General features: G+C 37.9%; 1 protein-coding gene across 4 annotated transcripts in view; it reads right to left on the bottom strand.

Moving 5' to 3' along the window:
* The window catches only part of MOB2 (MOB kinase activator 2), a 115,660-nt gene that overhangs the window by 56,553 nt on the left and 45,702 nt on the right, over nt 1-13,405 (bottom strand). Inside the window, exon 1 of one of the 4 annotated variants that reach the window (XM_054827091.1) lies at nt 4,150-4,284. The exons of the other annotated variants lie outside the window; for them this stretch is intronic. Coding sequence (XP_054683066.1) covers nt 4,150-4,187 — 38 coding nt within the window. The 5' untranslated portion in view covers nt 4,188-4,284. Of the gene's footprint in view, nt 1-4,149; nt 4,285-13,405 lie in introns of those variants that run through there. 4 annotated transcript variants of the gene reach the window in all.

Here is a 13,405-nt window from a genome sequence, read left to right as displayed (position 1 = left end):
CTTTACCTAGCAGACTGTTTATTGGTATATCCTTTGATACTTAATGCAAGGTCAGCACGTTGCCAGCTGTCCAAAGCAGCTCTTCACTTCTACAATTGCACGATCTATTTACACTGCAGCAAAGCTTTCCTATAGTGGGCACAGCCATTGTGAAGGTAAACCAGCATGGGCACGGTTCTGTCTGCACCACTACAAAGGTTATGGGAATGCGTAAGCCCATACGTTATGATTTTAAAAGACACAGGAAGCTTAGATTACACCAAAGTTCAAGCTGCATATTTGTTTTGAGTGGGTTGAGGTCCTATCTTGTGAAATCCGTGCTTGGATTTACACCCTTCCTTAAGCTTAAGTCATCAGGAGAAAAAGAGGAAATAGATGTGTAATAAACAATATTTGTTACTTGACCCTTAACTAGTGTGCAAAGACTTATATGGACTATTAGTAATTCCAAATGCTAAAGGGACAAGACCCCCAAAAAATAGCATTCACAAACAGAAAAAATGATGCTAAAACACTTGCAGTGCCCATGCATTCTTCATTGTCAATAAACACAGCATCAAGTAAATAAAGGGATATCTCCCAAGTCAAGATGACCTTCAAAAGAGATCATTTATAAAAAGAAACTTTGCAATGCAAAGAAATATCATCAGCACACTGCCCGTTAGCACATAACAGCAAAGCTGACTTAACAACACCGTCAAAGACATGCTGGCAGGTAAGATTTCCACCTCAGTCTCAGCAAGATAAAAGTAGGTCTCCTAACTCAGTGTCCTCTGGTGAATCTCAGCACCAGATCCCTCTGTCTTCACAAATGTGTAACCATTACCCACTTCAAAAAGCAAGAGCAAACATGCCCATGTCCAGTGAGACCTGTTCAAATAATAACTATAAATCACTGTTTTTAAATGGAACTCTGGATTTTACATGTGTTTCCAGTTTATATATGTACAGTTCTTACACTAGTATCAACTGATGTACAAGGGAACAGGAGAAAGCAAAAAACTCCCTCTGCCTAGCCTGATACTAGGTTTGAAAACATTTTCAAGTATCTTAGTTCCCCTTGCAGTCAGTCTTCCTTCTCCTTTATGAGTTTACAAGTGCAATCAGAGCCTGACCAAATCATACCCAAAGAAAACAAAACTTATTATTGTGATGACTCTTGCTACAGTTCCTTGTTCACAAGCAAAATTAAAAACAAGAATCGAGATTTTCCTGAAAACTGGATTGAATATCTGCAGTTTTGGGGAGTACCTTATGATGTCAAAGACACAACTATCAAAAGGGAAAGTGAGCATCTTTATGCAAAAGATGTAAGGGTCTTCACATAACCCCTGTATCCTAGAGATTAGGCTTCTCTGATCACCCTTTTAGGTTACCTCATTCAAGATACCAGCGTCACCTAAAACAGAAACACTATCTAGAGCTTGAGAAACCAATCTGCGATAACTTAATGAATTAGGCATGGTTTATTTACTATTTAAGAACATCTGGATACAGTGTGTAAGGAGAACAAGAAGTTGCAATTTCTTTTTAAAAGTTGAGGGTTTAAACATAATTCTTCTCCTTCACAAATGCTAAGTTCCACCCTTTAATGTGAACTTCCTGCAAATTCAATAGGTCCAGTTTACAAAATAAGATTTGATACAGCAGGAAGGTGCCAAACAAAGTGACTTTTGATGTAAAGAATTCCCTCCTATTGCTATTGATGCACAACTTCTATGTTTTAACATTACTAAGCATTTAGCATAACACCACCTTGTCTGATTCAGAGTATACTTGAGAAGTTTATCACCATACTGTGCAGTTACATCTTTGAACACACTGATTATCTCAAGATACTCATGTTTGGCTGTAACAAACCACTTTTTTTTTTTTAAATAAGAGAAATTCCGTTTTCATGCACTACACCGTAAACAGTAATCTTGCAGTAACCATGTCCTCACCATGTGCAGGTATCTGCTGCAGCAGCGTTTGTATTTGCCCTACAACATTCCACCCCAACGAGCTCCCCTCTCCTGAAGTGACCTGCATGACAGGGTGCCGCTCCACCTGACAAGTGGAACACGATGTCCCAAATAAAAACCCCTAAAATCAAAACAAGCCTTTCTGCTGACATGCCAAAAGTTTAGGCTAAACAGGAAAACATACTTGAAGCTCTTTTTCCATTACCTTGCATTATTAAACTATCTAGGCAAGAGATAAACATAAAAGGAATTTCTTTAATTAGATAAATTCACTCCTCAGCATCTGTTGTTTAATAGACCTAAGCACATCAGCATGTTAGAATCAGATAATATTGGAGTCTCCCACAAACTCATAGTTGAAGCTTCTTTTTCATGCAAGCATTTGGGTGCCACTGGTTTTACTCACTGTAATACAACACTTCCAGTTAAATGCTTGCCGTAAAATGTAATGCCAGGTATGCACTGGGCCACAAGTGAAATTCCTTAAAATGATTATGCAGCATCTTGCAAGTTAGAACAAGGCAGAAGAGATGCACAGGGTAATCTTGTACAACTTATTTCGCTGAAGTTCTATATCATACATTCATTTTTAATAAACTTAAAATCAATTAAAGATTGTGCTTCCTGTAACTAAAATCTAAAAAAATTCCTTTAACATAAGCAATATCCATTACATTTTGCATTTCAGCACCATTTCTTAATCGACTCTGTAAATTAAGATAATCTCTCAAAGGGTCAAAAACCTCTGCCAAAAAACCCAAGTTAATACTAATATATTCTTAACCTCTATCTATTGCAAACTGAATCCCATTGAGTGACATACTCATCTTACAGCTTAAAACCAAATACTGTAAGATAGTAACTTGCAGTTACGTTTGATTTTGTAGGCAGTCAGATAATGGTATTTTTATTACAGTTATATAAAAAAAGTTAAGGATAAGCCAGGAAGATGTTAGCATCCATCTACTTTGCCACTGAAAAAAGCCTAATCCAAATCTAATTTTACAATTTTTTAAAAATCAAATTTAAACATATGCTGGCAAAGCAAAGGATCATTCTAAGTGGCATCGTGCAAGCCAGCGCAGACCAGTTGAACAACACTGCCAAAGTATTTCCTATCTGATTTGCTTGCACTGTTACATGCCTCTCTTGTGCAGAGATTGCCAATCAAGTGCTCAGTAGACCATGAGTTTAAAGCAACTAGGGAAGTTTTGGGCTAATCTACACACTTGTACTCTGAAATATATCTGGGCTTTTCAGAAATGCAGCACTAAGCCAACTGCACCATGAAGCACTTATCACAATGCTTACTCAGTACCAAAGGTTAAAAGCAGCAAAGTAAAATGACACTCCAAGTCTAACAACTTCATTTGTCAAGGCAAACTAATAAACAGTTAACATAGTGCCGTGGAAGTACAAGTCCTCTTCAGGTATGTTGTGCTGAGAAATAAATATATGTAATCATATAAAGACATACAAGAATCTGCTTTAGTGAAATCAAATGCAATTATAAAAAACACACTTTCACCTGAAAATTCTCTATTTTCAATTATTACAAAAAGATTCCTTAAACAAGGACTATCTAGTTAGTTATTTTCTTTACAGTAATGACATATTCTCTGTTACTGAGAGGATTTAACAACAATCAAAAAGAAAAAAAACAGTATTTTTAAAACCCACAAAATCAGTAAAGTAACTCAGAGTAGTTTTAAGTACTTGGAACTACTTAAATTAATTTTTTAGACTGACTAAATTTAAGGTCATTTGTATTCCCTATCAGGGAGCATCACACTTACTGAGTTTAGCTCTTGTTCATGTCAAAAGCACCGGGTGTTTGCTGGCAATTGCATAAAATAATCAACACAGGCATCTCTTTGGGAATCACACAGTTCCTAATGCTTTGGTGGTTTCACTGAGAAGATCCACCTCATGTTAACACACAGACAACTCTAACCTGCACCTGCCCCACCAAATGCACAAGCGTTAAAAGCAGATCTAACAAAATGCAGAAGAAAGCAAGCTAAATGAGCTGCATATTTCATATGCTGCGATCCTCAGCTCTTTTTGAGACAAAAGACTTGGTCATTATTTCACGTACCCCATCACTAGAAAGAAAAATAAATGCTTCCGTTTTTGCACAGTCTTAATGATGAAGATTCGAAAGAGGATGCAGGCTCTTTCTTACCCGTTCAGTGTGTATGAACCATTCCTCTTGAGTCTCATACTTGCAGATAAGAATCTTAGGAAAAAATCCAGAATGAGGTGGTTTGTCCCCTGCTAGACCAGACTACAGGCACCTGTTTGGTGGTTGCGCTTTTTGTTCACCAGGGGATCTCTTTCCTGTTTCTCTGAGTCATCAGTGAGGAACAATGTGAAACCGCCACCAGAGCCACTTAGCAGGAAACCCAGAGGAAACTGCCTGCAGCCAAACAAGAGTTTGGAGGTGTAAAATCTCCCCAACACACCTCCAACAAAATCTTTGAGCCCACCTAGGAAAAGTAGCGAAAAGGCATGGAGAAGGGGCTTTTATAAAATACCTTAACTAATCTTGCAGACCGCTTTATTTTATTGGCGAGCTGCTCTTCCAATTACTCTGAAAGCAGCTTCAGATCTATTCCCTCCTTCTCAACAGCCCTGCTGTGACTATTGCTCAAGTATTCAGCACTACCCTCAGAGCACAAGGCAACTAAACAAGAAGCCCTAAATAACAAATACTCAGAGTTTTTCATGTTTTTTTCTCCCTTTAACATCAAGTTGGAAACTACACATATGGAAAGGGACACACAATTAAGAGGTTTATTTTCCTTGTAGAAAGTTAAAAACAAGCAGATCTAAAGTCACGCTCGAACGCTGCAGAGAAAAATATCCTCTAGCAGTCCAGTCCTGGGCAGCCTGCCCTGCATAAATCACTCGGTTGCGCTGTCTCTCTCCTACGAGGCTGTTTTCCTTCCCTTTCTATTCACCCTACCATTCCCTGAGAGCTGTGAACTAAACAGCTGCACAGCCTAATGTCTGGGCCAGAGGGGCAAATCTACCACACAAAGCAAAAATTACTCCAGGTAACTGGAGACATTTACTGAGTGAGGCAACACTGACTCAAGTAATATATCATGTGAAAAACATTTTTAACAATGAATGTTGAAATGACTGCCACTTGTGGCCGAGGTGAAACTGCTCTAGGATAATGGGAAGATTGCATGCTAGCCAAATATAAAGATTGAATATTCGCTACCTGAACAGAGGGAAGCAATGGGTAGGGTCCCACAGAACTCTGGGCCTGAATACAACATTATTCTGTATTTTAATGACCCAAATGTCTGAAGTCAATGTTTTTCAAGCTCAGTTTTCATCTTGATCCTATCGTTGCATTGTTCTTTCAGATTTTTCATCTGAAAATTTAACATCTACAGAAAAACAGCCTAAAAAATAGGAGAATTGCTTAGTTTCTTTCTAGATGCCTGAGTTTATACAGTTAGGTGTAATCAAGTATACCTGTATAGAGACTAATTAGATCACAAATGTTGAGAGAAAAAAGGGTTACAGTGAATTACAGGCTGAAAAAATCAACAATGTTGTACTGTTGATAAAAGGCAGTGAGACTGAGCTGTACAAATACACTGTGTTTGCAAGACAGAAAGTAATTCTTGGTATCTATCAGGCCTCATCTGGAGTATCGTGCCCAGCCCTTGGCACCCTAGTTGAAGACAAATGTAGAATTAGCTGGAGCCCAGGGAGCACAAAGAAGAATATTAGTTATCTCACAGATGAGAAAACTGAGGGATGAAAACAACATAACACCTTCCCAGAATGTAGAACACTGCTGTAAAGAGAAAGGAAACAAAATGTTCTTCCTGCCTTATTCATCACAAAGGGACTTGAAGTAACCAAGAAACAAGCCAGGTTAGTATTAGAATTTTTTTGTTTGGTTGGGTTTTTGTTTGTTTTGTAAGTACAGGAACAGATTACAGAGTCTCCATTATTGCAGTCCTTTGAGATAATCTTGCTCCAGAGCTGGGGACTGACTAGGGGACCTCTACAGGTCTCTCATCCCTAAGCTTTCTATGATCTTCTTCCATTACTAACTGGAAGAAGGAATGAAAATTCTGCTGTGTAACCACATAAGGCAAACTAGCTCAAGTTAAACCAGACTACAGCATGCTTTAGATTCTCCCCCACCCAAAATAGGTTACACTGGCCAGGACTGCAAACAAGTCCAACACATTACCACCACAGTGGTAGCAGCACTCTGCTTTTATCATATACATCATGGGAAAGAATTACACTTCATGTTCCTCTCAACTATCAACTTTGCAAAGATCCTACCTACATGCTGGCTGGCACCAGGGCCTGATTCTTCCAGCTGTCCCTCAGGGGTGGGTGAAGATCCACTATGGCCACAGAAGAGCTAGAGGTTTGGTCCCTGCAGGCAGCTATCTACCAGTGCTGGATAAAGCAGAGACACATTCTTCAAATCTTATAAAAGAAAATTAGAATGATTTATTTGGTTAATAATTCAGAGAAGAAAAAATAGTTAAAGCTAATAAATCAAAAATTTTACATAAAAATAATTTCTAAAAGCTATGCAAACCCAGAATCAAACGAAAACTTGAACTCAGTTTTCTTTGTGGAAGCAGATTTCTGGGGAAAAGTTTCTGGAGACGTGGGTCTTAAACCCAGACTGAAGAGTAAATCTGTTACATTTTCAGTTTTAATTTAAATAAATCATTCCTCACTGAAAAGATGCATCTGACAGTATAACAAAAGCATACATGACGCTGGGGTTTTTTTACATATCTACTAATTTGCGCTGGAAGTGTACCAGCAATATAGAACACAGGAGCTATCATGAGGTGGTGTCTGATGACTATTACTTAATACTATTGTAAACTGAAGAATCAGAATTTTTGTAATTTCAGAAAAGCAAACCTTTCTGCAGCCTTTTTTAAACTCTTTTCTGGATGCAAAATCTAAGTGGTGTACCCACCGATTTTCTAAGGATTTTGATTTTACTGGCTACCTAATTTCTTAAAAATAAATTTCAACATTCTGTTGCTGCAAGCAGCTGCTGTTTTTTCCAAACTCTACTTCTGCTGAAAGACATCAATGTTTTTTTCTTTTTCACTTCCCCAAGCTCTTTCAGGGATTACAGCAGCACAAGGGTATGTGTTCTTTTACATCTCCATCTGAAAACTATTATAGGAAACCCGTAACTAAATATAAACTGTCCAATCAGAGCAAGAGCCAGCCACATTGATGCTGGGATCTCAAAATGCTATTATGGACAAAAGAACTTACCACAGAAACACAGCGAAAGCCTATTTGCCAACACAACTGCTTCAGAAACAATTAATTCTTGCTTCAGAGAGGTCTTCTGGAGAAATGTGTTTGGTTAACAAAAGATAAAAAACCTCTTATTTTTAGTCAACATGAAAATAAAGACAATAAACTAGCTGCAGTAGGCAACTCTATGGTGAGACAATACGCTATACACATTATCTCCTACAGTATTTTCAATTAGCTGCACCTAAAGAAATCCTTTTCTCCTCTCTCCCTACACGTATGCATTCCAGAGTGCATGCACAAGCTGAATCATCATTACTGTGGAGAAAACACATGGGAGGAGGGAAAACATCTTTATGTCTCCTTAAGATCCCTTCTGACAAATAAAGCATTCTTACGGCCCACTTCTCTTGTATTCCTTTACCCAAGCAGAATCCATAAACTTCAGCATGGATTATCTGTTCCCAGACTAAACATTCATCCAATTACCGCTCTGTTTCTGAGGGGAATTTCAACAGGACCATTTGGCCCAGTTATTCTGGATGTTAGCTCAAAGTACAGTTCTTTAGATAACAGAAATTAGTATGGATGATTTACCATTTTCAACCGTCTCCCAGCCACTCTACTCTTTGAAAACAGCTTTAGAAGATCTCTGTTTGAATTACTATTAAAAAAACCCCTCCATTTAATAAGGAAACACACATGTTAAGTAAAAAGCTCAGTACTGAAGAGAATAGCTAGTCCTCTACTACTTGGAAAGACTTACAGTACACTCAGACCTTAATTATTCATCCACAGGGAGTTTTGCATATGAATGAAACATCTTTCTACATCTAAAAATAAACACTCAGTAGCAACCTCAGTTCTCCACATCTGGTCAGGAAAGAGAGGAGACAGTGTGCCCATATGCACCCTATTTTCCAGAGCCACGGCTTTTTGACAAATGTTAAAGTTACTTCTACAGCATTTAGTGTTATTTTATACATGTATCCATGACCCATTCCCTCCAATGTTTTTGAAAAATCCATTTGAATTCGTCCCACTATTGAAGAGAACAATTTACTCCCTTTCTTCTGCAAAATACCCACTAACCTAATGCTTAACCTTGTTTTCTACCATCTTGCATCATAACTTGCGCTTACGGGCTGGCCCAGTTAATTCCCAAGATAATTAATGAAACACTGAATTGTTAGAAGAAACAAATTTGAGTCTACTGTTCTGGTCTGATTATACACTTAACAGCATTTTGTATTAGTTAATATATCACACAGGGCTCCAAACAGCGGGTAGGTCAGGTTCACTTTACTTCTACTTAACTACTTGGCTAATTCAGGCTTAATTTAAACACTGATATTAGAGAAACAAGGAGCTTATAGGTCAATATCAATCATTGCTGGATAGGGAATGAAAAAGTAAAAGAAGAACAGAACAACAGGAAAATTGACTCTGAGACATAGTTGGAAATAAATATTTTCCCCAAATTCTGCTAATTCGTTCTGCACATGAAGATAGTGCTGCCTCAGCTTCAGAGCTGAAGGGATTTTTTTTTTTTGCCAAAGCTGTAAAGAAATAGCATTTATTTCAGTAGGTTTTTGGCTTAGTATTGAAGAGAAGAAAAAAAACCTGTGTGGGGACACTACAATGGTCAATATACAAATGAAAGCCATATCACATTCCCTATATACAAACAGAAAGCCATAACACGAGAAGTCTAATTTGCTTTGTAAGAGAAGATTTTTTGGTTTTTTTTAATGAATACAACAGCCAGTCCTGATTTAAGGCAAAGATGACAGCAGCACTGAAAGGGTTATTGCAAGCCCTTCATAAGCAAAACAGGACAGTGTTGGAGAAAGTTACAGAACTGAAATAACAGAAAAGCAATCCGCCTGGAAACGGAAAAGGGTGGGTGAGCAGTCTCTACCGGACAAGGGCAAAAGCCAGGGTTTATAAATTTAGAAAAAAATACACACCCACACAAAACTTCTCAAGTAAGAGGATGGGGGGTGGAACACAACCAAAAAGCCAAAACCACACAACGTTTTACAAGGCCTTTATATAAATTTTGCCTAATCATTCCTAATGGACATCTGCCCATGGCTTAGTACAGGAAAGACCAAGCTTTCAGCATGTGCCAGACTGTCTGAAACACAAATCTTTGGCACACTGCCTGCTTTGATCCCCCACTTTGGGCTGTTTCCTGGAGGTAGGTTTGGAGCGAATGAACACGGACAGATTGCTCTTTGGAAGGGCTGTCCAAAAGAGTTAGCGTAATGCAAGTTTTGTATCAGACTTCACAGTGCTCAACTGCATTATTTTTAAACTTAACTTAAATGATTTCTCCATTTGAAAAACAGTGGCAACTAGACATAATAATTAGTTTCGGTGTTAAATAGAGGTCCTTACACAGGGTTAACAAAGTACTGTGACAAAACAAATTTCTCAGTGAGAGGTGAAAGTTACCCTGCTTCACACAGATGGGCATTAAGACCAGCCACATAGACAACAGTTATTTATACAACTGTGGTAAATGGCTGTAGAGCATGAAGACCCCCATTCAGATCAGCCCCCGAAACTTTGTCCATCTCAAAGGAGGGCTCATAAAGTAACGTAATAAATAGTAAGAGAAGACTGATGTTCTTGGCAAGAGCAGCAAGCAGGTAATTTAGAGAGGCACTGCCCCTTCAGTCCAAGAACAGGAAACAACTGTATGACTGACCAAAATGCCCCACCCAAGAAGTCTCAGTCGGTATAAAAGTCTCTGCTGCAAAATTTAGCTAATGATACAATCCAGGAGAAGTCTGGGAGTACCAGACAGGGAGAACAGGAGAGAAATTGCCGAGAAAGAGACTTTAGCTAAAATTAACTACACACAATCAGGCACATACAAATCCCTAAAGCCTATAAAACAAACAGAAAGAAAAAGTAGTTAAGTTTTCCACTGCACAACTTGCTGTTCCTCTTTTTCCTTTTTTAATTTAGCTAAGTGGTCTCACACTAAGGTGCTAAAAGCTATAAGCAATTTTTCTACTAAAAAAAGTTTAAAACTAGATTGCTTTTATTAGTAACAATGAAACGGTACCTGGATTCCAACACAGAAAACTAGTATTCTACAAGTAAAACTTTTGTTTCCTTTAACAAAGGAAGGAAAATTCTTAAAATGTTAAAAAAAGGGCTGTAATTTTGGTCAAATAGAGAATAAATAATTAAAAACAAGAGGTATCAGGAAATACAATCAGATAATAAGGCTATAAAGTGTTATAAGACAGGCTGCATGCCACATATAGATTAGTGAGTACAACAGGTAGTAAGATATACAACAAAGATGTGCTTTGTCATTAAAATATTTTTAATTTGAAACAAATGAAAAGTGTCAGGCCCTTGCTCTCTGAATCTCCTTTTAAACTTGATGATGAGCTTGCCCTTGCACATCCTTCCCAGTGTCCTCCAAGATTCATTCATCTCTTCCATCACTATTCTTGCTACTGCATGGACTGATGGGACTCTAGAATGCTCCTCTCGCACTAGGACAAAGGAAATTCACTTAAATTCCAAATTCAGATTGCCGATGCAGATTCTTCTTGTCAAATATAAATCTAAGAAAGTTATTTGCTTAATAAGTTTAACATTTACACCTGCAAAAGATGACAAATCTGCCAGCCGCTTAACTATTCTTTTGCAGTTCCTAATTCAGTTGGGTCTGAAGGATCTGTGCAAAAATGCTTATACTTGGGAAGGGAAACACTGATCAACTCTCTGCAATTCAGTATCCAGTACAAATCTAAAGAAACGGACACCCATAGAATATAGTTGGCTTTGACCAAAGGGATTACATGTGGGAAATGAGGCATGTGAGTAGTGGGGGTGAGACAGTAGGACACCAAAAATTAGCAAAAAAAAGCCTGTAAAGCCAAACACATATGTAATGGAAAGACAACTATAATCAGAAGCTTTAATCCATCACTTGCTGACTGGTATGAAATAAAGAGAAAAGTGGAAGATTGAACATTTCAGAATAAAGTCTGATCATAAAAATTATCATCCTGCACTTGTAGAGTCACTTATCAGATATGGTTTATATGATACACATTCAGTGAGAAGAAATTTAATTGACTATCTCAAAACAAATAAATACAATATTAATTTAGAATTACAAAATAATCTGCAAAAATAATGCACATAATGAGATAGCTTCTCTGAAGTTAACTGCAGAATGAAAAATACCATGCATTGTCAATGGCAAAGGCAGCAACATAAAGCATCTGAACACTGGCTTTTTAGGTGATCCTAACAAAGCCCTTGCCAAATTTGACTTCAGCTGCTGCTATTCCCATTTTTGCAAGACCCTTTTGTTCAACAACAACAAAAAAAAGTCCTTGTAGACTAATCCCAGGCATAACCCTAGTCATCTGTCCTTCAAGTAAAGGCAAGAATACTTCATCCCAGTCAGAGCCTGGACCTCATATTTGGGGGCATCAGAACATTAACTAATATTTATGTAGTACTTTTGAAAATTCTTATCGCACTTTAGAAAAAAGCCCTCAATGCCTGCAACCTGTGTCATCTCAGTGATTCTTAACAGTCATTAGATTGGAAAAACCCAGGAGGAAATGGCTATAAAGTGGAACAGATAAAAAGAAACACATTTTGGAAACAGAATCAAAATTTCACTGCTGTTTCTGTCTTTCTACATTACCCAGGATAAGACACACAGGGTACTATTTGTACGGTGCATTTTCACTGTATTAGCTAAGGCACAGCAGTGAATGTGAAGTAAAACTCCAGTAAGCCCAGAATACCAGACTTTCAATATCAGAGAGCTGGTAGCTATAAATGCTAGACTCCCCAATGTTTAAACAGTTTAAGGCCAGGGATGAAGAATCTGCTACATCTATTGGTTAGCTCATGTCTTCCACTTTGGTATCTCCTTTTCCCAAAGTGTAAAATGGCAATAATGACACTTCAGGAAGCAGAAACTGAAAAGATACAAAGTCTAGGGTTTTATGAGTTTAAGTGACTCATGTAAAGCCAAGCACCAAATGAAGGAATAACATAATTGAGAAGTCCCCAGCTCTCAATTCAAACCTCACTGCTTATGCCTCATGCCTTTCAAAATACATCTTACATGAGAGCTGCATTTCAGTTCTGAATAACTGCCCTTCGTTCTCTTATCTGTGCAGACACACACACATATACTTTCTCTAAACGTTTTTCTTGAACAGGGAGCTCAAGTCTAAAGGCAATATTGTAGGTAAAGCCAAATTACTAGATTCTTACTTTATAAGCTACCATTCTCAAGTCAGAAATAAAAAAAATTGTACACCCACCACTAAATTTCATCCACACTTTGCACAACTGCCGCCTGGCCACATTTCTGGTTTATTCAGAAGTAGTCAATCTAGCTTATGCAACAGGAAAACCTACAATCCAATGCAATCCCTAACTTCTCACATAATTTATCCCATCCCTATATTAAGTCTTATGTCATAGAAGTGTTTAGCCTAGAAAGCTGATCTTAAATGCATTCAGAGATATGGCAATATACTACTTCAGTAGCCAACAGGTGAACAAAGCAAAATAATCCTATTTTGGGAATGAAACATTTTCTTTCTGGCAAAAGGTCAAGTAACTCGACGGTAAACCAGAATTTCTAAGCTACCACCAGAATTTTTATCCTTTTACTGTGCGACTGCCTAGAAGAAGGACAACTTAAGGGGTGTTACTAATCTTGCTGTGAAGACCCAGGTTAGATGAGAGAACCAGGTTTTGGCTGAAAACTCTGAAAAAGCCAAGAAGCGACTCGGTTTAAATTAGAAATACTAACTGCCAAATTAATGAAGTCACAAAACTTTGTATGACAGCTTAGAGTTGCCTCAAAACCATCATGTTTTTCAGGTGCTATCACCCTTTCATTTGAAAGGCTCTTGAGTGTTCCTGGAAGATTTTAACCATCATCAGTTTAGCCCCATATACACCCTCATGTGCCCATATGATGGTCAAATACTTTTTGTTTTCCTTCAAGGATATCTAAGGGTACATATCTCATATAGTCTGCTCTTTCCCCCCAAGTCTCCTCTACCAACTCATCCAGCTTAGTTAATATTGCACTTGTGTTATGCTTCCCTTTCCCAATGAAAGTTTATACTCTGTTGATATACACCACC

This window comes from Grus americana, chromosome 5 (genome assembly GCF_028858705.1).
Source record: "Grus americana isolate bGruAme1 chromosome 5, bGruAme1.mat, whole genome shotgun sequence".
NCBI lineage: Eukaryota > Metazoa > Chordata > Aves > Gruiformes > Gruidae > Grus > Grus americana.
The sequence above is the reverse complement of the archived record's forward strand: the minus strand, read 5'-3'. Positions and strand labels throughout refer to the sequence as shown.